Consider the following 24,917-nt stretch of genomic DNA (forward strand, 5'->3'; position numbering starts at 1 on the left):
TTGCAGTTTTAATAAGCATCAACACTTGTTCCTTGGGGGGAACAGATGTGTTTTTCAGTGGTCGGCCAAATATTCTCTCTTTGTGTTGACAATCACTATGTATTTCATACAACTATATTGTGTTTCATTGCTGGGCTTTTATTTTTTTCTGAATTCTACTGCTGGATGTGTATGTGTAATGTTTTTATGTTTAACTTAGAAGGGCATGGGCAACAAGACAAAGTGAGTGTGCAGGAAGATTAGTGCATCTATAAATGCACTTCATTATAATCACAAATGTATTTTACGTTGTCATATGGTTTTCTTTCTTTAGTTACTACTTTTCATGTGGAGAGCAATGTGTGCTGAACCAGGAGACACAGTCTTAAGAACCTGTGCTTTGTTTTGGACTAAGCTTTGTTTTCCCGTGTGGCCACTGGTAGGTAGGACGGAGAAGGTGATTCAGGTTCAAAAAAGGAGGAAGAGGCTTTGGCAGGCAGGCTGAGGAGTTGGATGGCACAGTGGGCTTAGCAGTAGCAGCCCAAGTTCTGAGGGAAGAAACGGGGATGGTGTATGAATGCAAGAGGATGCTTTGAGCCCTCCAGGTCTCACAGGGAAGGACGAAGCATCCAGATTTAATCTGCTGATTTTCTTTCAAGAAGCTCCTCCTCATCAAGCCCAAACTGCTAAAAACGTAAGTAGCTGCCAAACAGCGGAACAGATGTGCGTCTGCAAGCTTGGAAGCAGGATCATGAATCAAAAACTTGTCATTTGACCTGCGCTTTCCCTACACTCTCACTTCCCTGGCTTCGGGGAGGAAAGGTCAAGAGCTGATGCCTCTGTGCAAACGGGAAACATGTGAAGAGGTGTGCAAGAGCAAGTACTTTCTCCTCCTTTGTTAAAGAGCAGGGAAGACAACTGGGCAGAAGCAGTTCCCCCACGGTCTCCCCTGGCACAGGGTGTCCCAAGGGGAGGTGGACAGCTGTCCCGGAGGACAGCGGATGCCCCGAGGGCCCTGGAGCTGGGCGCCTCCGTGCCGGGGCTGGCAGCCCTTCCCTCGGGGGGGAGGGTGGGCGTTGGAGCTCCGCGGAAGCCAGAGAGCGCCAGGCAGGGCCGAGAGCCGGCTGTCACCCGTGGGCGTGCGGCAGGGAGTGCGCGTTTTGGGGCGGCTTCTCTTTATTTCGCTGTTGTTTGCAAACAGCCGGGGCGGGAGTTTCAGACTTTTCCCCCTCGCCCAGCTCGGGCGGGACACCGCTGGGCGCAGCTGCCCTGCCTCGTGGGGAGCGGGCAGAGCCCGGGAGCGGGGCCAGGGGCTTGTTTACCGCTCTGCTCGCCGAGGGCAGTGCGCGGTACCTGTGTGCTGGCTCGGGGCGCTCGCCCGCCCCCTTCCCGGCGGCCGTTAACCGCTGACTTCCAGCCTCGCCCTCCGCTTCCCCGGGCCCCGCTCCCCTTCCCCGGGCGGCCGCGGCACGGTGCGCTCGGTGCCGTTGCTGCCGCTGACACGGCGCCGTCCCGCCCCGCTCCACCCCCTCCGCCGGAGAGCCGGCGCGGCGGGCGGGGTGGGGGGGCCGAAGAGGAGCGTGGCTTCTCCTGCCTTGCCTTGGCCCCCCCCCTCCCTTCCCGCCCCTCCCGCCTCCCCTCCCGCGGCCAATCGGCGCGGAGGGAAGCGCTCGTGCCGCTGACGCCCCCGAGGGAGCCCCCCTTTTAAAATAAAGCGGCGGTGGTGTGGCGGGACGAGGTGGGTGTGTGCTGGCCTTGTTGGGTCTCGCACGTCGGTGGGCGGACAGAGGGCAGGGCGCCGCAGGATGCCCGTAGCCTCCGCAGCCAGGGACTGAAGGGGGTAGGGGACGAGAGGTGGCGAGGAGGAAGGCGGGAGCGGCGCGCCTGGAGGGTCTCGCGCCCGCTCCGAGGATGGCGCCGGTGAGCGAGCAGCTGGAGCCGCAGGACGCGGGGGGAGACCCCGCCGCCACGACCCCCCTGCCCGGCCCGCCGGCGGTCGAGGAGCCGCGGCGGGCGAACGGCGGCGAGTGGTGTCCCGGGAGCGGCGAGAGCGGGGCCCAGCCCCGGGCGGCGGCGGAGGCCCCCGGGAGCGCGGGCTGCTCCGGGAGCGCTGCGGCGCCGGAGCCCCCCGAGGGCGGCTGGGGCTGGGTGGTGATGCTGGCCGCCATGTGGTGCAACGGCGCCGTCTTCGGCATTCAGAACTCATGCGGGGTCCTCTTCGTCTCCATGCTCCGGCTCTTCGGCAGCAGCGAGGACAAGCAGCTGGTCTTCAAAACAGGTGAGGGGCGGCCGGGGAAGTAGCCCGGGCGCCGAAGGTGTCCCGGCCGGGGCCTCTCGCTGCCGGCGGTGCCTCTCCGTCAGCCCCCGAGCCTCGGGGGGCCGCAGGAGCGAGACCCCTCTGGAGGGCCGGGTCAGAGCCTGCCCCTCCGCTGCACGTGGGGCTGTGCTGGGGCGCTCGGGAATAACCCCCGATGGCAAGGGGAGCTCCCCTCGCCTCCCTAGCCCCCGGGGCAGCGACCTCCTAGGGTACGGGGAGAGGAGCAGGTGTGCTCTCGCTTCTGCCACAGATGGATCTTTAGGCATCTGCCGTCCTGCATTATGGGTTATAATGCACACTCCTGGTCGCAGAAACCTTCATTTCCCCTCCCCCCGTTAGCCTAAAGGGGGTATAGTGACACTTAAAATATATCAAGAATGGGCTTGATATATTGCATTTTGATGTGCAGATTTACTGCTGCAACCAGTGTCACAAAACTCACCAGTGAGGTTAATGATATTTATTACACTTTAAAGACATTGACAGTACTCTCACACGTTACTGATCTAAAGCACTTTAGACACATAAGATTCAAGTAGTTAAAAGGTAAGCATACATTCTGTTTTATTTTATGTATGTTTTCTGTGGAAAGTGTCTTGTGTTCTGACTTTCTACGTTGAGGAAATGCAGTTTTTGGCTCTTGGAGTAATAACAAAGTTAACAGAATTATAATTTATTATAGTAAATTAAAATTATAATTTATTATAGTAAATAATAAAGTTGACTTACATAATAATTTAACACGAAGCTATCCTTTAAAATGAAATATTGAAAAATAAACACTGTCTTTTAATGTCTTTTTTCCTTTCTCAAAAAAGCGTGTTCCAGCTATGTAGCCTTGCAGAGGTGTAAGCCTTCTAGAAAACTTTCTCAGTACCCAGTGGGCGTTACAGACCTTTTGAAATTCATGGCTTCCTTAATACTTGCATAAGAGCACCTAAAGTTGAGATGCTAAGACAAAGAAGTTAATTTTCCTCCTGCAGCCTAATAACTATTTTTGTCTGAAGTAGAAAACCAGGGCAGGTGTTTAGACTGAAGTAGGAAAGCTGAAAAGCTGTGGTGGAGCATTAAGTGATGTTCTCTCTGGCATTTGAACAGTTTGCAGTAATATACAAGGTGTATTCCCCAGTGTTCTTGAACTAGGAAGATGGGAAGCCGCATCTGCGCATCAGGTTGGGCAGTGCCTGTTTCTCAGAAGGGAAATGCACCAGAAGTAGGTGCCTAGGCTCATTAGCCTGCACAGGAGAAGAACGAGATTCAGAGAAGGTGCTGTGAACATCTACATACTGACCTGGGAGCACCTGGCCAGTCAGAAATGGAGAAGCAAGTGGGTGGCTCTGCCTCTTCATTGTACAGAGGTGTAATTGCTTTTTCTGAGGATGTGGTTCTGTAGTAATAATCTCTTAAAAATTATTGTCTTGTACTTAAAAAGAAAAGTCTTTAGGTACTAGTGCAGTAGTCAAAATAATCAACAAGAGAAAAATTGAAATTATCTCCTACCTTCCAGAAGGGTAGTTGCACCACTGGTGTTTGAGTGAGGTGAGATTGTGGGTGTGCTCCACCCATGTTTTTAAAAATTTGCCTAACTGCAGGAAAGAATGGGGAGGGGGGAAAAAAATGGAACCTGGCTATAGAGCCCAGTTGTTTTGCATCCTGCTTAGAAGAGCAGGAAGGGTTCTGAGTGCTGGATGCAGCCAGCACCTCCCGTATTGCTTTTTAAGTCATTTGAGGGGAAAAAAAAAGCTACAGCTTCACTTTGTTTCACTTTGTTTTGCTTTATCAGATGTACTCTGGTTTGGGTAATGCAGAAAGCGCTAATTTTGCTTTTTTTTTTAAATCCAAATGGGTTCAAATTAGGGGAAATACCGCAAGATAGCTGCCTTGACTAGATTACTTATGTGCATGTGAAGGAGGACTGCAAATACAGAAAGTCGCCTGTAAACAAAAGCACAGCAGATAAAAATGTACCTTTCCTTTTAATACCTGAAAGTGCCTTGATGAGTTTGGGGTACTGTAAGGGCTAAGCAACAGGTCTCAAGCACAACTTTTTGCTTCTTAGTGTTGAGCCTCATTTGCCCAGAAACTTGTGGAGATAAGACCAAATGTGAGCTGAACTAAACAAATTGTACAATACTTATGTTGCCATAAAGGAGAGCTATGATCAGGAATGGCAAATTGCACTTAAAATAGCTCTTATTGAACACTGATGGATTAGCTGGCATTGCTGTAGGAAGAAACAGAATGACTGAAGGGAAAAGTCACTATGACTTTAGTGTTAGAAAAAACTAACCTGATCATTCTCATGGTATTGATTCAAATACTTAATCTGCTGAGTCTCTTGTGTTTGGACTGATTGCAACTCAAACCTGGCAGTGGTAACTGAGTTAAGTTTAATGAATTGAAAAACTGGAATTTGTAACGAAAGTTTTCTTGCTGTGTGGCTTTGCTTTGGAAAGCAAAGTTGAATAGTCTAATCCTTCTGGAAAAAAAGATTTCTTTAATATCTGAAATGCTGATTTTTTTGAGAGGCATGAGCATTCTGGGTAATTTCTTTAAGGACCCCAGGTGTCTGTGGAATTTTGCAGTTGATCCACAGTACCAAAGAATTCAGGTCTGTTTGTGGTTCTTTAGTTTGTTGTTTTTTTTTTTTTTACTACGGGATTACTTAGCTGTTGGCTAAAGCATATATGTTGCTGGAAGATTTTGTGTGCCTGCTCTTTTGGGACCAGTCAATAGTTGTCTCTTGCCTGGTGTTCTTCCCAAAAAGAGGAATTAAGTAGGTTATAATACATGCTGATTTTGGTATCTCTTAATAACATCTTGTAGTATCTTAAAAGTCAATGCAAGGCAAAATGGGAGGGCCCTAAGTATCATAGTCTGTGCTATTTTTGTTAGTGTTAGTAGATGGGTGGGTATTTATCAATGTGAAAGGCAAAAAGGGAGGAAGCAGAATGGAGGAAGCTGTAGTGAAGAAGTGACTCTACCTTGCAGATGAGGAGTGGAAGGGAGCAAAAGTACAGGCGAGGTAGCAAGGCTGTTTCCAGCATGCAGCATCAGGACCTGATAAGTAAGATAAAGGACTATAATTAACATTGTTGCAGGATTTAGGAGTATTAATTGCAAAACTTGTGGGTCATAGAGGGTTCAAAAATGCCTTCAAGGGACACCTTTTTATGAAAAAAATTTGAACATAACTAGTACACAGTATTTTGGTATTTATATTAGCAAAAATTGAATTTCTTTGCTTATGTAGTGCACTATATAAGCAATTCCATTGTTTCCTTGTGTAGCCATTTTTTGTTCAAAAACTAATGGATGCACAACTGCAGAAGAGGAAAACTCCGTAGTATAAGTATAAAACTTCTAGAAAGGTGTGCCTGAAGTCTCAGGAAACACTGTTCATTGTTTATAGTTCATTGTGTTTGAGGAACAAGTTGGGTGGAAAAAAACAATGGCAATGAAATACAGGAGGCTCGTGGTCCTTGGAAATAGGGCAGACCTAGCTGGCCTCCAGTGTTCAAATGCAATTGTAGTCTGATCACCATTGAAGGGAAAGGATTTGATCCTCAGACCAGTCCAGAGTCTGGCAGGAAGAGCACTTGGTTCCTTTCCCTATTGGAGTTGTTGTTGGAAGGAGCACTGAGCCAGTCCTGTTGTTATCTCAGAGATTTGTGTGTGAGCCCCATCTAATCCCATGTTGTGCTGTCTTGATAGGTGCCTCTACTATATATTTTATGTGCATATATATCCGTGCTTGTTTTCAAAAGGAAAATGAATACTGTGATACTAGTGGAAACAGAGGTAAAAATGGTAGCTTTCATTAAAAAAAAAAAAAAGATAAAATTACTAGTTCCACTACTTTAATTGCTCCTTGTTCTTTGATTTGCAATGCTGACTCTGTAACTCCACTGGATTACTCTCTCGTGTACAAGTATCACCTGCACAGGGAGTGTGTACTGCTGTTAGAGTTCTGCATCCACGTGTTTGCTTTGTTAGCCAGTGTTCCTAGAAGACACCACCTCACCTTGCCTGGACTGGTCATCTGTGTGCTTGTATGCCTCTCCCTGGGTTTGGCTCTCTAAGGTGCAGCCTTTGGTGACATATGTGGATATCAGGATGATTGATTGACTGGCTGAGCACTGTTGGCAGCATCGGGACTCTTGGACCTGGATTGCTGAGGGTCTGATAAGGCAGGGAGGGGAATTCCGATTTTACTTTCATATTCAGGCTGTAATTCAGATACTGAGAAGATAATGTTGAATGACTACAAAGATCTACAAGGTTTGAGAACACATGAACTGCTGCCTTGTATGGTATCTAAATTTTTCTGAGCAGGGCTGGCTTTTTAATTTCACAGGACAGTTTGACATTTTCCTTTACTCTTTTGAATCTTGTGATATCTTCCCAAGTTTTCCTTCAGGGATAAAGACCATCAGCAATTTTGATATAATTCAAGTCCTTGTTGTGCAGCTGTCCTTCAGAACCACACTTATGTTTCGAAGTCTGTGGGCTGCTGTATCCAGTAAATTGGGAACCTTGGCAAGCTGGAACTGTGTCTCATGGCTTATGAGAGAGCAACTGACTTTTCTTTCTAAGAAGTAGCAAGTCGAATTTGGAACACAGAAGTTACCAGAGTACACAAGTATAATTTGTGTGAGATACAAGGAATTATACTGTATAACACCTCGGTCAGTGAGGATTGCATTGCAATGGAAGATGTAGTTCTATAAAAAGCTGGACTTCAGTTTTGAACAAAAAAAATGGCTACACAAGGAAACAATGGAACTGCTTATATAGTGCACTACATTATTATCAGTGCTGCTGTAGTCTGCTTTCCTTCCCATGTTTGTGTGGCTATTGAAATCAGAGCGGGAACCAGCAGTGAGTTCTAACCTGATGTGTAAGCAATGATTCATTTTATTCAGCTGCAGTCATTTTTGTACCCCTTTGACCTGGCTTTGTGATTATAAATACGTATGCAAATGAAGATTCTGTAGTAGCTGATATCATGATATGACTGGGTCAAACTGGAAAGTTGAAGGCAATTTCTGTGGTATGCTGTCTTTGTTTAGAGCAGAATGATTAATACCACTACTGTTTATGCATACACGCATGCACATGTCTTCATGCATCCAGCTCTGGAGCGTTTATCTTGTAGTGTTGATAACTAGTTTGCAGAGTGATTATTTGGGTTGTCTTTGTTTTTTCTTATGTTGGATTTCACATTGGTTAGATTCTTCCTGAATTAGATTAACCTGAAAAAATCAGCTTTGTTAGGGAGAATAATTTTCCTAATGTGTCTGAAAGCTAGTTAGTTACCAGTTAATTTTTGTGGGTTTCTTTGGAGGCAGTACTTGAATCTCATAGGGATGAAACATCCCTATAAAGATGATTGGCAGTTGTCACCACTCTGCATTAAATTCACATGCCTCAAGTTGTGAGCTCTGGTGTGCTGCATGCCAGACAAAACCATATCCTCTAAAATCTCCTTCATACAAATCCATTGAAATACTAAGTTTTACTGTACTTTATTCATGATAATTTTGTTGCATGTGAAATACCTTTCATACTCCTAATGTTATTTCTTTGCCAAGGTCTCTGTTGCTCTAACTGTCTGTAATGTAGAGAAGAAAGGTACTGTGTCATGTTGCAAAATGAGGCTTTGCTGTTTTCTGGAATGAATGATGCACTCTGATATTGTGCTATTTTTCATTATTTACATAACATAATATTTTTCTTGCTGCTTATTATTAGTACCTGCAGTCAGTGAAGCTTAGTTGACTTTGAAGTTTTCCAGTGTGCATTACTCCTTGTTCTTCAACTTTTTGTTTAATTGGTCCCTGTAGTCTGTTCAATGTCATCTTACTCATCCATTTTTTGGCTACCATTCTTTGAGGTTTCTCAGATCCCCTCCTCATTTTTGAGTTGCTCTAAATAACTGCTGTCTAAAGGGGAAGTTAGCAAAATGTGTATGTTTATTAATAAACCTTTTTCTTAGGCTTAGCAAGGTGTACATATGCTTAGTGTTTGCCTATCCATAAACATGATTTCATTTTTCAACAGTCTGCTTGCCTCCAGATACTTCCAGTTTCCTCATAATGTTCAGTCTCTTTTATCATGATTTCTTTAGCCTTGTGAAAGGAGCATTATTAAAGGCCATCTTGAAGTGTTATTGATCTCTCTTTCCATTATTGAGTTACTAGTCTTGTATGAAGCAATGTAGTAGACTGTTCTTAAACTATTATAGCATAATATGTCTGTTTACTCTTTTAGCCAGTCTGAGTTAATTAGGGATAATAACAAACTGGTTAATGTAGCCTTTACTTGGAGCAATATCTACTAGAGTGGGCTTCTGAGGACCTTGCCCAGTTGAGTTTTGACTGTCTGCAAGGATGGACACTCCAGAGCCTCTGGAGTGCCAATGTTTGACTACTCTGAGCAAAGAAGATTTTTCTTACCTTTAAATGGAATTTTCCCTATTTGAATTTGTCCATTGCCTCTTGCTTCTCATCAGAATATCACTGAGAAGAGTTTGGCTCAGTGTCTTTTCACATCCTTTCATTGGGTATTTGTGCATGTGAAGATTGCCCCCTCCAGCCTTTCCTGCTTGAACCTAACCAACACCACCTCTCTCAGCCTGTTATTGTGTGTCAGATGCTCCAGTTCCTTTCTATTTGCTGCCCTTTGCTGGATTCACAGTAGTAATCAGGCTGCCTGCTCCACCTTTGGCATCTTTGGTGTGTCAGGCTTTTGATGCCTGAAGGTCTCAGAGAAGGTGAAGTCAATCCTTTGTCGCCTCCAGTGTTGTGCATTGTGCTGACCCCCTCCCACATTTCCCTCACCTGGTAACACAAATACTGCACCAGCACACACCTCCGCAGGCATCTGAGTGCCTGCTGCCTGCCACACTGTTTTAATAGAGTTCTACACATCAAAGATCACGCTTTGAAATGAGAGAAATATTCAGAAAATTCTGACTTACATTGCTGTGTATTGCTAAGGCAAGTAAGGATTTTCAATAAACATTGATCTATAATGCTCAGCAAGTAATTACCCAGTTTGAAATTGCTTTTGCTCTGTGAACTCCAGGGAAGGAGAGGCACTGATTACTTGCATCCAAGCTAATGTAGCACTCGTAGTATAACTGCTTGATTTTAGCATAGTCCTTGTGTGAAGGAATGATATAGGTTCTTTCTTATATCTTCCAAAGACTTTTTTTTTATTCTTTCATTTTGTGAACAAACCATGCAGCCTCAGTCCACTGTAAATATGGCACATATTCAAGCTTCAGCAAATATGTACAGAAAGGATAATTCTATGAGAAAACATTCCCTTGTGATCTTACACTATCTGTTTTAGTTCCAGAAATCTAATTCATTACAATAACAGCAGCTCTGTTTTAGATCTTGCCTTTAATTTTCATGGGAACTGGATAGGAATGACTGGTTCTAATAGCTAAGTTAATACCAGCCCTTTAGTGCGGATGGGACCAATTTAAAAATGATCAGTGCTGGTTTGTTCCCACACACAGGAAGGGATTACTGGGATGTTGAGCCCAGCCTCTTTGTTATCAGCAGCAGGTCTGTAATCCCATGGAACATGGTCTCACTTAGGTGGTAGGGACTTGTACTTAGACTGGAAGTTGTAAAGCAATTTTCTTGCTGTGTTTTTGCTGAGTAAGCAGAAGTAGTGAAATCTTTGGCTGTTTATCTTCTGCAGTGTGCTTTGTCCAGTAGAGCTGTGCTTTATGTATACCTTCCAAGTACCACAACAGGGTTTTTTCTTTTGCATTTTTAAGAACATATATTGGGGGAATAATAACTAATTTAAAACATACTAACTATTAATTTCTCGTAGTCTCTAGCTGTTGTCCTCTTGGAAATTATTTGTAAAACGTGCAGTAAAGATTGTCTTCTGGCTCCTGATCTGGATTTAGCCATTTTTCAAGATGCTTCAGTAAAAATATTACAGATAGAAAATGCATTGGGTAAATAAAGAAGTCTTCTAGTTTACAATAAAGATGTATGTTGATATATATTGGTACCATCATATAATTTTAGCTGTATTTTATCAGTGCTGTAACTGAACAAGGATAAAACACTAAGATATAATGTTGTAAATAAACTGTGATCTTCTAAGGTTTTGCAGTCTAGAATGAATGAACAATCCTTTCTCTTGGACCAAAACATAACTTTCATAGTGGCAAGTTCATTATAATAGACCAGGAACAGTGTTCTTGTGTACCAGATAGGGAAGTTTCTGTTCTGCAGAAAGAAAAACCCCAAAACCCCTGCTTTACTTTACAACATCAAAAGAGGTTGTTCTAATTCAAGATGTCCTAGTTTTAGCACTTTCTATATTGCATTGAAAGCTTAAGAATCAAAGAATTCAAGAGAAGGTTAGTGTTCATTTCCAAGTGATCTTGAGTGAGTGTTGAGATGGGCTGAATCTTTGGAGACTTTTGTCTGTGCTGTCTCTGGTATCAGCACTCTAAACCTGCCTGTTGTCCTTGGACTGACTTCTGTGACTTTGCCTTGTTTGTTTTCTGTACCCAGGCATGTACTAGCCATGTGTCTCTTAAGGAGCTACTTAGGCTGCTCTAGGTTAGAGTCTGGATAGCAGCTAAGCCACATACAGAGTGAACACTTGAACAACAAGAATATTAGTGTAAAAACAAGATTTGGTTTGTCCAAGGAGGCTCGTAGCTCTTGTCCAAAGAGTTGGAAGCACTGTGTGTGCTTGGGGTACACAGCCCCTTTCTAGGACAGTAACTTGATCCTGTGTTGTAACTGAACATGCTGGGATTGTTCCAATCTCAGTGGGATCCACAGGTCAGACTGAGCCTGTTTGTTGTTAGTGTGCTCCAGTTTGGTGTGTATTGTAGTACTGTAGTAGTTCCAAAGTGGTTGGAACTGGCTGATGACATCTGCTTCTATACAATGCTGCTTGTTTTTGAGAGGAAGTAAGGTGTGGTAGTGCTGCTTTACCTAAAGATGCTGTTAAACTCAAAGCACGCGAGATTGAAACTGAGGGCCTGAACTGTGGTGCATATTTGGACATGACGCTGATATCTGTCATGGTTCAGAGTAACGGCCTTATCAAAAAGTTCATTTAGTATTGCTAGATAATATTTTTTTCAAATCTTGAATGTACTATTTTCATGATGACTTTTGGATTCTTCTTCAATTTGTCTGTGGAAATACTGCCTGTGGCCACTTGAGTTTACTGGATTAAGTTGTTGTGTGTGTGACAAAACTGAAGGTGTGTACTTTAAAGAAAGCCTTAATGATCTTGGCACACAAAAGGGAATTTGAAGTTGCCCTTTGTTCTTTTATAACTTCAAGTAATTTCCTACCTTTGAAATATTTATGTAGCTTAGGCTCTTCAAAACCCATCATTGCATTCCAGACTTGAAAGAAATTGGAACTCTCAGTTTATAATTTCTGCCACAGCTGGCTACTGGCAGTGATCTAGAAAATTAAATCAACACTAGGAAGTTTTCTGGAAGTTAAATGTGCAAGCCTGGGATGTATTTTCTAATCCTATCAGAGTAACCCCATTTTTTTATAAATTGGAGCATGAAGCATTTTTACACCTCTGTATGCATCAAGGTATTTTGTTCATAGTGCAGCAGTTTAATGGATACTTAGTTTCATGCAGTGAAATCATTGACCCTTGAAGGTGTGGGGGGGGAAACTGGGACAGAATTGGGTAAATTACTGGAAAGGCTGGAGTAGAACTGCACAAAATTGGTATGGACAATGTTAGTCTTTGTATGCAGTCAGAAGTTTAGTCAGCGTGACCCAGCTCTGGTGTTCTGACTTTTTTTTACTTTTTCTGATATTAGGCAAGGAAAATAGTATGTTGCATGCAATTTACACTACCTCATGCAGCAGTATTGATCTTCTGTATATGTGGTTTAAGGCATTTAACTTAATGTATGTTATGTGATACAGGTTCAGTCTCTGCACTGAGGTTGTGCCAAGAATTATATACTGTATTAACTTTTTTGGCTGAAAATATCGTATTTCAGCAGTTAGTAAAAATATTTTTAAATATTTTGTAGATAATTTAACTGTATTTATTAAGGATAATTGTATTGGGAAAATACAGGTAGAGAAAGACATCCTACAAACTACTCTGCTGCTTGTTTTTTGGGATACTGTCTGAGAAATTGAGATTTCTTTTCTGTTTTATGTGGTATCCCACTTACCAGTATTCCAGGTGCATATTTTCCTGATCAGAGTAGGTAAGAGAAGTGCTATAAACAGTAAACTTCAAAGCCAGGTAAAAAATTTTATCATGTCTTTAAAACTGCCTCCATCTGGACCTAAGTGGTTGTTCTGGAGTTTCAAACAAAAAGGATGTGGGTTCTTAATGTGACAGCATTCCTCTAGGTTTCAAATTAAGGATCAGGATGGAAAACATAGAAACTTAAAACTTGTAGCAAATTTTCATATTGAAATTATGTTGTTTTCTGAAGGTGATAAATCTTAGCATTTCTCATAGCTTCCTGTTTATAAGCAGTGTAAATTCTCTGGAAACAGTGTTTACTGTGCAGAAGATGGGGATAATATGAACAATATTCTTAAAAAGAAAAGATGGTCATTGTTTTTATCAAGACATTGCTTTAAAAAAGAGGGCTAGGGCTCTGCTTTTCTTGATCTTTTGCAGCGCTCTATAGAGTGCTCCATGAACTGTTCTGGAATTCCTCTTCAACACACTATTTGTTTTTTTGGAAGAGAGTAATTTCTGTGATTAAGATACCACAACTTGGTCCCGATGGCTTAAAACCTGCTTACTACCTTTCATTTGTGTGTTAAACTAAAATCTGAAGTAGAGGAGGCTCAGTGGACTCTAAAAGATAACTAGGAGTGGTCATACTTAGAAGTGGGTAACAGTAAGGTGGACAAGGTGACCCCAAGAATCACACCATGTACCTGAGAGCATTATCCAAACGCTTCTTGAACTCTGTCAGGCTGGTGCTGTGACCACTTCCATGGGGAGCCTGTGCCAGTGCCCAGCCACCCTGTGGGTGAAGAACCTTTTCCTAATATTCAACCTAATCTTCCCCTGACACAACTTCAGGCCATTCCCTTGGCTCCTGTCACTGGTCACCACAGAAGAGATCAGTGTCTGCCTTTCCTCTTCCCCTCATGAGGAAGTTGTAGACTGCCATGAGGTCTCCCCTCAGTCTCCTTCAGGATGAACAAAGTGACCTCAGTCCCTCCTCATATGGCTTCCCCTCTAGACTCTCCACCATCTTTGTGTCCCTCCTTTGGATGCTCTCTAACACTTTATACCCTTCTTATATTGTATCACTCAAAGCTGCACTCAGAACTTGGGGTGAGGCTGCCCCAGTGCAGAGCAAAATGGGAAAATCACTTCTCTTGGCTGGCTGGTGATGCTGTTCCTGATGCACCCCAGGATATGATTTGCCTTTCAGTTTATAAGCTGTGCTTTTTATGAACTTTAAATTTCATGACAGAAAAATCACAAGGGCTATGAATTAACTTTTTCTCTCAGGCTCCCTATATCCTTATTGCCAGTACTACCACCTATCTTTTGTGCAAAACTCATAGCTTGGGAGTGGTGAATTAATTTTAAGGTGATCTTGCCACCAACTGTGGAATTATATAATGAATAAAGTCCTTTTCTCTTGAATAAGTGCCTGTAGTGGCCAACCTTTTAGTGAAGTGTTGAGCGTAGCTTTGTGTAAAACAGACATCAGTTGAGTCATAGACTAAGAGGTGGTTAAAGAATGGCTTAGCAGTGTTTACACAAAGATAGTGAAATGAGTGGAGTTCAGGACTAGTGTAAATGCAGAGGAAGGAAAAAGGAGCCTCCACTTATTGTTAGGGCTGGTGAAGAAGAGATCAAAGGTATCTGCTTCTTTTAAAAGTGGGACATCTTGTTAAGCCACACTCCAGTGAGAATGCTGCATCCACAGACTTGTTTGTTCATATAAGTGCTTGTGTTCCAAGCTGCTTCTGGTTACAGCTATGCTTTGCTGTTGGCATTGTTTGCTTTAGCAGTTACTTTTTGTCTTTAGCTGCCTCTCCATTTTTATGAAGTAATTTCATTATCGTAAGGCATTTTCCTGTGTGTGATTGTTTTAGCTTAGATGGGCATAGCTTCTGTGAAATTCTGTAAGTAATGAATTTCAGTTTAGTGTAAGACAAGGATATCACAAATGTTTTGTGAGGGAAGACAGTATCATAGGCTTTTAGAGCCAGTCTGTTCATATGCTTGTCTCCAATTTAAGAAGAGTTTCAAGTATTATAGTTACGTTTTTACCCTCAGTAGTTATATCTGGCATGTGTTAAAATAATAAATGGGTAAACTATATATAGTTGTTCCCCTCCCTTACCTTTTTTCCTGTTTTTATCTGGGTCACTATGGGAATGCTGAAGCAGATGTGATAGTTGGAGGGCTTTTTTATGTTCTGAAAGGCGTGATATGGACTGAGGTGAGATGCAGCCTTCCTAAATGGCACTGGTCCCAGTCATTCAGTCATGGTTAACATCACACTGTACCAGTAATGTGCATTTTGCTTTCATTGGGGTTTTTTTTCTTTAGCTTTGTTCTGCGTGTCTGTTTTGCTGCACTGGTACGTTGGGTGACATTTTCAGACAGTGATGCAAAATATGTGAGAGTGGTGTTACACCTGGAGAAAACTAGCAAGGTATGGAATTCAAGTGGCAAATTATAGTAGATAGAGGTCTGTTGAGTACATTTAGTGGTTTGTGGAGAGTTACTCAGCTGGGCAGATGCAGACTTTAACTTTAGGGTGGGCTGAAAGTCTGCAGTTAACCCAAGCTGTGCTGACTAGGTCTCCACTGCCTCTAGTGGGAGCTTTGACTCCTCACTAACACAGGCATCTACGCTCGGGTGCTTTCACATGGAAGTTGAGTCCTGTAGAACACCAGAAAGTACTGTCATACCCTTATGAATATGTGATACATCTTCTTGGTCTTTGCTCTAACAGTATCCACAATGACATACACACCAGTCCATGCTAGTTAGAGGTCACATTTACAAACCTGGTTAGTTGGATATTTAGAGGGGTTATTGCCAAAGTTATCTTTCTTTTGAAGGTTTATCAGAGCCTGATAGGATCGATACAGAAAGCTATGCCCTGTGGAACTCTTTGATGCTCTGATCTTGCATGTAGTCAGTAATTTAGCTCTATTTGCTGAAGAGTCTTCCATGTGACTGTGTATGAGCTTCAGCTTCTAATTGCTCTAGAATTTACTTCATGGCATATGGAAAACAGGCTGATGCTGACTTCATGGCCAACACTTTTGAATGATTCTGAAAGGTAAATTCATCTTGTATTTGGAACGCTTAAATTCATTTATATAATTCCCACCAGTTAGACTGTAATTATAGGTGCTGGATTTGTTTCAGCTGTTTCCAAATATGAGGCAGTTATAGGCAGCTTTTCCAGGTATGATTGAGGCTAGTGGTTTGTTGATGAGCAAAGTTATGCTACAAAGAAGAAAAAAAAAAATCAGTGTGTAAACATCAAAAAAGTTGAAGTATTTTACCAACCAGCATTGGTAGACTTGTAAAGCTTGTTCTTGGAGGCAAGATAGAGCTGCTTGATGTGTCCCCCCCAGCTGCCTTTTAACCTTTTTGTTTCCAGTTTTGATCTTGGCAGGGTTATAGAGCTGCTGGCATACATAGATGCCAGCCAGTTATGTCCTGTCTCTGGGAGAGGGAATTCATGCTGAGTCCCACATTTGGTGGATGTTGGAAACTGCAAATTGCTTCCTCTCTGAAGCAGTGCATTGCTTCTCTGAAATTTGTCACGGCAGGAACTAATGCTTTGCCAAAGTATCTGAGAGATGCCAGTTGGTACCTGCCATTCAATTTTTTTTTTTTTTTTTTTTTAAATGTTGGCTGGGCTAATATGCTATTTGAGACTTTTGTTCTTGCATTAATTACATCTCAGGAGGATAACCAAATACTTGCAAATTAAATTTGGAGTGTTTTTTAGGAGGAAGCTGTCTAATAGGTAGATTATCTAACTAGGACTTAGCTGGATATATCCAAGTACAAGTGGAATTGCTCTGGTAATGTTTTCTTATTCTAAGGAAACTGCTTAAGACCACCTTGCAGCAGTTAAAACTTGGAAGTATTTAGCTATAACAAGAAATTTGTAGTTACTTTTACTTTATGTTGGTATTAGAGGTTATATAGAACAATAGAAAAACTGAGTCTGAAAGCCTAGACAATTATGTATGCTCATCTCTTGGTGTAAAAAGCCCTGGTAATGATCACATTGGTACTCACATATATATGCTCAATATATATTATATATGAAAATGTTTCTATTTTGTTTTTATCATTTATTTAACTTGAATATTCTCTTGAGTGTTTTGGGGGGTTTTGTTTGGCTTGGTTGGTTTTTGGGGTTTTGTTTGGTTTGTTCTGTAATGCTTTTAGTGTCTCTGGAAATAGACCAGTTGCTATGAAAATAGTTGAGAATAGCATGCTGCCTGGTTTTGGCTTAAACAGGTGTAGGTAACCAGTGGCACTGCTGGGAAGCTGCATGGAAATGAAGAGCCACTTCCTTCTTTTCCTAACAGTTATTGTCTGTATATGGGCAGTATCTGGAAAGGTCAGTGCTGCTCTGTTAGAAAATGGCTTGAAGAATATTTTAGTTTTTTCCTTTCTGAAATGGATCCCTTTTCCCCTTAATGTTATGTAGACAATTAATCTCAAGATTTTGCTGTGCTGTTGATCTTCAGCAGCAAATTGTCAGGTCTCTGAGTTCCTGTGCATATCAGCTCTTGATACTTTACTGATTTGAATTTCCAAGGTGAAGCACTGGTTTCTACAGTTTGTTTGCAGCTGTCTGCTTTTCTGAGCTCTCAAACCAGAGGACAAATGCAGGAAAATGGAAATGCTCTTCTGTTATTTTAATAGTTTTAGTACTCTTACTACACTTACTTTTACATTCCTTACATTAAATGAGGTAAGATGCTCTCCACTTTTGACTGGAAAGAGGGAAATGTAGAAGTAACACTTAATCCAATTAATGTATTTTCCTGCTCTGATTCATTGTGATGACTTTGAGCACCTGGTGGTAACTGAGCATGAGCTGCTTAAAGTCACAGAAACCCAATTCCCATTATTTCTGCTCATTGAAGGGAATAAATGAATTACCAGACACTAATCTTTGGATAATTGCTTGCTGAGTGGGAGATCTTAGCTCTTAAAGAAATTAGTTTTGTAAGTTTATGGAGCTGTCAGAATTAGTGAACTATTAAAAAAAGGTTAACCACAAATGAACAGCAGCTGAGCTTTCAGTCTTTTATTCTCAACTATTGCAGTTGAACTTTGCAGTATAGAAATATATGCAGTGGAGAGAAATATTTTTTCTTCCCCTTTGTTGTAGTTTAATCCCAGCCAAAACTTGGACATCCTTATGAGTTTTGCTATAATTTATCAACTGAAGTTTAAGCTGGAGACTGAAATTTGTTAATGTTTCTGGCAGTACAGAGGTATGATGTATGTGCAATAAGATATGGTATGTACTGCTGTTTTGAATGACCAAACCCAAAATGGTTTGAAGTAACTGTTATTTTGGGTAGGTCCTCTGATTTGGACATAGAGGAAGGTGTGTGTTTTTTAGGTCTAGACAATCTACCCTGTGACATTACACCAGTTTTCCTTATTCTCCCTTATTTGATGTGACTTAGGCAGGTTAGTGTCCAAAATTCTTTTTGAGTTCTTCATAACTGTGTGGCCTTGTGATTTATGTCTTTAGGGTGTTGGTATTGAAAGTCATGTTGCTTGTCACTGGTGGTCCTACTCCTTTGCCTTTGGAGAGCAGTGTGAAGGAGTTGTTAGGAGTCATCATTCGTAGCTCTTGCTCAGTAGCACTGACCTCACCGGAGTCTTCTTCTGGGTCTGGGAGCAGACTTCCTCCCCCACACATCTGGAAGCATTCAGAGCCCAAAAATAACTAGATAAGCAAGCCTCAAATACACCTAAAATTTCCCCCCTGTAGAATAAAACACCTGTTAACTAATTTTCTACACCTTTTATTTGCAGGATAACTAAGGAGTAATTAAGTGGTTCCTGGATCTTTCTGTCCTGATGGGTATTTTCTGTCTCTGTAGGTTGTTGCTATGGGCAGTCAATGGATTTTTTCGAGGCTATAAAAATCTGTATTTGTCTGCCAAATTCCTATTCTGTATCTGGTCTTTACAAATAACAGTATATATTCATTCAGATTTTCTTACACTGTTTATTATAATGTTTAATACATTACATGTTTGATCAGAACTCCACAGGGATTCTGGCAAAGTGATAACAATACCCTGGGTTAACTTGGATTAAGTACTCTGATTGGAAGTAAGTGTTTCATGCAATATGTTTCTGCCTGTCAGTGAGAACTGCACTTCTGTCTTGTTGACAGTCTTTATTGTGGAATCTCTGCTTGAAACTTCCTCAGTTTAAAGAAATAGGCTTTATTTATTCTCCTTCCATTTATTTTAACTACTGTCAAAATATCAGGATATAGCAGACTTGTCATGTAAGGACACTACTATTGATATTTTTTAAGGACAAACTGTGATCACTGTAAGTTGTGTTTGACTTGTATTCAGAGTAGGCATGGAGTCTTCAGAGCCCTCCTCCAGTCAATGTCTAGGTATCATCCACAGGTTGGTAGCAGTGGAAGTGTAAAAGCTATGTACTGTCACAGGTACTTGCTGCAAATACATGATGTTTTATTCTCAACACACAAGAAGGAAACAGCATTTCCTTTTACACTCAGGGACTTCTGTTTCTGAATGCAGACACACTTTTAGGAAAGTACAAAAGCAGAATCAAACCCAGTCTACTCTTTGCAGATTTGTTTCTGCCACAGCATAGCCCCAGTGCTTTTTTTTTTAAATTCTAATAACAGCTGCACACACTGGAAATGAATCCATTATGGGAAAAAAGTAAATATTGTATATATTTGTCATTGCAGCATTGAATTTTGATAGTTAAAATATTAGAGTAATTAAAAATAGATTTATTTAAAAATTCTTTGAATAGATTGATACAAAATGCAGAAGTATGTGATTTCAAACTTATGGGTCTTCTGTACCTTGCAAATGCAGTTGTGCAAACAAGAAAATGGCTTGTTCTTGGCATTTTTTGGTGGTTAGGGGTATTGCACTGTGCACAGCTTATCAAAAGCAGAATAAAGTGAAAGGAATGTTTCTTTTTTCCCCATTGTTGTCCTTGAGTTTCCTGGACTATTGCTTGTAGAGACTTCCTTGATTTGGTATTTCCCAATGCCTTTTTATTTCTAATTTTGAGTTAATTAGAATTGCTTTATACCTGTCTTAAGCAGTTGAAAGTTGGTTTTAAACTCAGATGGTTCAAATTCTGAATTTTATGAAGAGGTTAGCATATGCAAAAGCATCGGCACACACATTGTGCAATCACAGAACCATTACGGTTGGAGAAGACCTCTAAGATTGAGCCCAACCATTAACCCAGCACTGTTAAGTCCACCATTAAACTGTGTCCCCAAGTGCCACATCTACATGTTTTTTGAACACTTACAGGCATGGGGATTCTGCTACTTTCCTGGGCAGCCTGTTCCTAATGCCTGACCACCCTTCCAGGGAAGAAATTTTTCCTAATATGCAGTTCACAATGTCCTCTCCTGGTACAACTTGAGGCCATTTCCTCTTGTCCTGTAACTTCCTACCTGGGAGAAGAGACCAACCCCTGCCTCGATACAACTTCCAGACCCTAACCTTTGAATGCAAACCAAGAACATGCCATAATAAGCAGTGGTGGGTTTTATTTTGCACACAAAGTATTGCATACATCCTTGGCTGTGTGATTTACTGGTTTTTTAAAATGGGATTTGAGTTGCTGTGACTGAGTGGTCATGTTGTCAGTATGCTCACTGGCATGACTGTGGTTGAGAAGAGAGACTAACTTGGTGCTAAACCTGATTATAAAGATTTTTGAATAATTGAATTTGGCTTTTGTCTTTTAAAGTAATGTCTTCAGTGGTATGAGAACCCTCCCAACAAGAATCAGGAGCTGCTGACAGAAATATGTAATAGATTCTGTAATTTTCTGGCAGCAATTTCATTATTAAAGTTGATATTTATTTACTGTTATAAACTTGAGCTACTTGGGAACAAACCTCTGGGGTAAACTAAGGAATGTTTAATTTAACAAAAAATGTGGTTATTTGTTATTTCTGTTGTACCTTCTTCCTTGTGTTTGGTAGCTATGGAGAAAAGAAACTCATTGCATAAAAACATTCAGAGACCTCAATTTGTAATGCTGTGCTTTGCATGGATCCTCCTGTTAATTTGCAGGGAAGATTCATGACCTTTCCTTTCAAGTGCACTGGCAGTGGATTTTAGAGGAAATAGCTCTGCTTGTGAAAACTCTCCTAGCTTTGGTGTCTCTATTAATGATAAGCTGGGTATGATCTCTGGATCAGATTGCTTTGGGCCTTTGTCCAGTTGAGTTTGAGTAGAGATCCCATATTCCATCTTCTGCCTCTTGTGTTATAGCTGTGCACCTTTGAGCAGTGTAGTTACATTTTCACTGCCTTTTAGGTATGACACTAACCATGCTGTAATTACACCTGCCCTGATGAGGGAGAAATTTAGAGTCTTTGCCAGGAGTTCGGGAGATGAATGGACTCTTCTCTGCTTTCAGATAGTTGTTTATTAAGTCTTATCAGAGAAATAGAGCCACTTAACGTGACCCAGACATAGCACAGAGCTGAGAATGCAGGAGAATGCCCTGTTATCAAGATTTGCACAGTCTTTTAAAGGTAAATTAACCAATGGTCACTAAAAGCTTACTTTATTTTTACTTTTCCACCAATGTATAAGAAATCATCTAGTCACGTAGACAGGAACTGCAGAATTCTTTGTCCAATCATTCCAAACTACTTCTACTGCATAATATGGAGGAGTAGAAGAAGAAGAAAGTCTGGAGAACAACAACAATCCTCCATTTTGAAGTTTTTTGCTTTTATCTATTTACTATATTAGCAAACCCAAACCCTCTAAATTTTTCACCCTGTGACAATCTTACGTAATATTCTATCACCTAGTTCACACCAGTGTAGATTCTAATTCTTCCCAGAGGGTAGGCAATTTTCTCCAAGGACGAAGGTCAAAAACAGTGTTGTCCAGAGGGGTAGAACCCTTCAAAACAGGCAGAGAAATATTCTCTGCACTCTGGGTTCCTACAAGGTAACTGTAGATGTCAATAAGATCTGCACTCCTTGTGCTTCCGAAAACTTTTCATAAGGCTGAAAAACCCCAGATCTGCCAGCCTTCCCTCCTATATTAGGTGCTCCAACCTTCAGTTACCTTGGTGCCTTCTCCTGCTCTCACTCCAGTATTTGTGTCTGTCTCTTGCTCCGGGGAGCAGAAAACTCAGAGCAGTTCCAGATACAGCCTCATGAAAATTGAATGCCCATATCCCTCAGCCTGCTGGTAATACTCCTGCTAATGCAATTTGGAGTGCAGTTAGTTTTGATTGCTGAAGGGCACACTGCTGGCTCACATTCAGCTTGTGTCTGTGATAACATAATCCGTGCTTCTTTGTGTTCTAAATGTGCTTTCTGATAATTTTGGGAGTCCCATCCCATTTTTGTTTAATAAGAAATTAAAAAATAAATTACTGTATTGGATCATCCACATATATTCTCTCTCTAAAAAAAACCAACCCAAGACACACAATAAATATAATATAAATATAAATAACATATAAAAAAATATATATTTTTATATAAATAACAATAAATATAAATAACTTTTAGCTGCAGTCACCTGAGTTGTGTTTTAAGATGAGGAATTTTGTCTCTTCACCCCTTCTCTTTCTCAGGTGATTAGTTAATATTGCCAAACAGCAAGGGACTCAAAATGGGTTCCTTCTGGATGTTTCTGGTAACTGCTGTCTCTCTATGCTAATTTGACCTCTCCTTGTTTCTTTAACCTACTTTATTCATACCTCCGAGGGCTTTTCTCTTATCAAATGGAAACTTTGTTTTTCTAAGAATCTTTTGTGATGGATGAGCCCTTTGTTGAAAGCTGCTATAAGTTCCATCGTTAAACATACTTTGAATGGCCTGTTACTTTAGCATATCCAGATAATTCTTGATAAGTGATTATATCTAAACGCTGTTTTTCTTAAATCTTTTTATTCAAAAGAAGTTTAATCGCATGATTCATGATTGCTTGATGAATGGTAAGTATTTAAAGCTTTTAGATGTGCAAAAGATCATGATATTCAGCCTCTTTGAAGAGGTTTTGTATCAGAGGTGTGGTGACCTCATTGTGGTGAACAACTACCTCTGTTTTGTTTTAGTGCTTTGAAACTAGAATAAAAATTAGATGAGGGAGAAGAGTACTCCTTAAAAAAAAAAGAAACCTTGTAAAAGGATAAGGTAACTCTCAATTCTTTTAAGTTTTATTCTAGTTTCTTAGCAAAATGCAGAAAACATACTAAAAATAGAAATTCCCTAATTATGTGCTGAAGAGCCTTTGTTTTTCTTGAGGAGTAGTTTTAAAAACAATTCCTAGTTGTATCTTTGGCAGTGGAAATGTGGGGGTCTTTTCTCCTCACACAAGAAGAAAAAGGTTCTTTCCTATCCCCATCACTTTTTAAAGATAATTTTTATTTTATCTGGCTGTATTAAAGCCATGAAGAGGATAGTGTTCTTGAAGCTTCTACCAACTTGCACATAGAGAATATTTCATTCTGATTGTCATGAAACCTCCTATTTATGTTCACCAATTCTGAAGTGTATGGCATCATCTGTTTCCCTTGGCAAGATTATGTGAAGATTTTTTTTTTCCCCTGGGAGTGAGGGGGAAGGGAGAAAGATAGATTGATACTTTCATGCCTCGTTTCTTGCAGGCTTTTGAAGAGCAGGAATGACCAGTTTGACAGTAGCCATCCTGAATATGAGCAATGTGAGTGAATTTGTCCTCTAAGGAGCTGTCCCTAGTTGCATTTTCCAATGGAAGAGACACACTTAAAAATTGTTGGTTTGGATCTTTTTATTTTCAAATTTTTGTAATTTCTCATATGAAGTCTGTAATATTCTTAAGAGTAGTAAACTGGTTGTAGAACTACCAGAATCCTTCAGTAAGTATGTTAGTAAATTTTTTTCCCCCCTAAATTGGTTCACTTCAGAGCTCCTGAAAGTAAAAGCATTGCCTCAAGCTAAGCATGATGTTGGCAGTTGTGCAAACTTCTTTGTGTAGTTTTTGCCAAAGAACCTCGTTCTTGACCTGAAATATCCCTCCTGTTTCCAGCTGTGAGCTTCATGAACAAACAGTATGAATTTTGACAAGCTGATCATTATTCATGCAGAATAATTTATTAGAGCAAATTTTTGTTCCTAATTAGTTTCCCTTTGTTTTTTTAACAAGCTTTACTTTATTGTTTTCACTGCCTTCTTAACAGCTCTTACTTTTTGCCCATGTCATTGAGTTGAGTAAGAAATTCTAAGAAATGACTGAAGGATTCAAGTGACATGTGACATTGCATTGTTTAGTTTAAGTGTCAGATACCACATGTAACTTACTGTCTAAGAATGTATTAAAATGCAACTTAATTTTATTGGTATGTGGAATTATCTGAATTGGTCTTTAAATTGTCATGTTCATAAGCCAGAAATACCCAGGGAGAGAATTAATTAAATTGGAGCTTTAAAAGAAGATTGAATTTGGAGTGGTTTGGCATTTAAATTGCTGCATCAGGTTTTGTTTCACAATAAGCTAGTGTTATATGCTATTTAGGAAATCAGGAATTTCTCCTGCAACAAAATCTTTTCCTCCGTCAAATAGTGGGAAATGTTGAATCAGTCATAAAATAGTCTGTACTAAAGCTAGTTTCTGTGATTCCTTAATGCCTGAATAATATGGTGATGGAAGTTATGGACTGTTTCCCTTGTTAATATGGTATAGGGTTTTTTCCCTCTCTTACCTGTCCCGTTCATCTCCTTCCATATGAATGATGTTCACTGTGAGCCCTTTGAAGATGGGGAGGTGATTTTTTTTCATTAAAACAAACCAACTCAAAAACTCACACAAAACCTAACCAGCCCTCACCCCTGCGCATGCACACAGTCCTACCCACGTACTCAGTACCTGCTGTCGAGCAACCAGACCACATAGATAAATGTGTCAAAGTGGTCTTGCTAGAAATCCTCCCAATGAAATGAATGATGGAAGATTCCTGCTATCAAAACCCTCATGTCTGCTGGATTTTTCTTAGGTCAGTATTTATGTGCTGAATTTGGATGTGACTTTTGTTTGTACCCTATAGGAGATAATCCTGTTCCACCTCTGAGTCATTACTTAGATTAGAATTTACTCTTGACTCCATTTCTTGGCTGCCTTATATCTTCAATCCTATTGTTTATCTTCCCACGATTATCTCTTAATGACCTAACCTATAGTTTGTCCCCTGCTTTACTGTAAGTGTTGTCCTTGTTTTACTGACTTAGGTATTTTGAGGAGTAGATATGTAGATGTACTGTGGTCTTTGATCTGCTTATCTAGGTGTGCTGTTGTTAAAGGCTTTTCTCCTGCTATTCCTTCTGGTGTTTCCACAC

General features: G+C 40.8%; 1 protein-coding gene across 1 annotated transcript in view; it reads left to right on the plus strand.

Annotated features, from left to right (window-relative positions):
- The first annotated feature begins 1,613 nt into the window (after nucleotides 1-1,613).
- SLC16A10 (solute carrier family 16 member 10) overlaps nucleotides 1,614-24,917 on the plus strand; it is a 73,956-nt gene continuing 50,652 nt past the window's right edge. The window contains exon 1 of the mRNA XM_048299330.1: nucleotides 1,614-2,257. Coding sequence (XP_048155287.1) covers nucleotides 1,891-2,257 — 367 coding nt within the window. The 5' untranslated portion in view covers nucleotides 1,614-1,890. The remainder of the gene's footprint in view (nucleotides 2,258-24,917) is intronic.

This window comes from Corvus hawaiiensis, chromosome 3 (genome assembly GCF_020740725.1).
Source record: "Corvus hawaiiensis isolate bCorHaw1 chromosome 3, bCorHaw1.pri.cur, whole genome shotgun sequence".
NCBI lineage: Eukaryota > Metazoa > Chordata > Aves > Passeriformes > Corvidae > Corvus > Corvus hawaiiensis.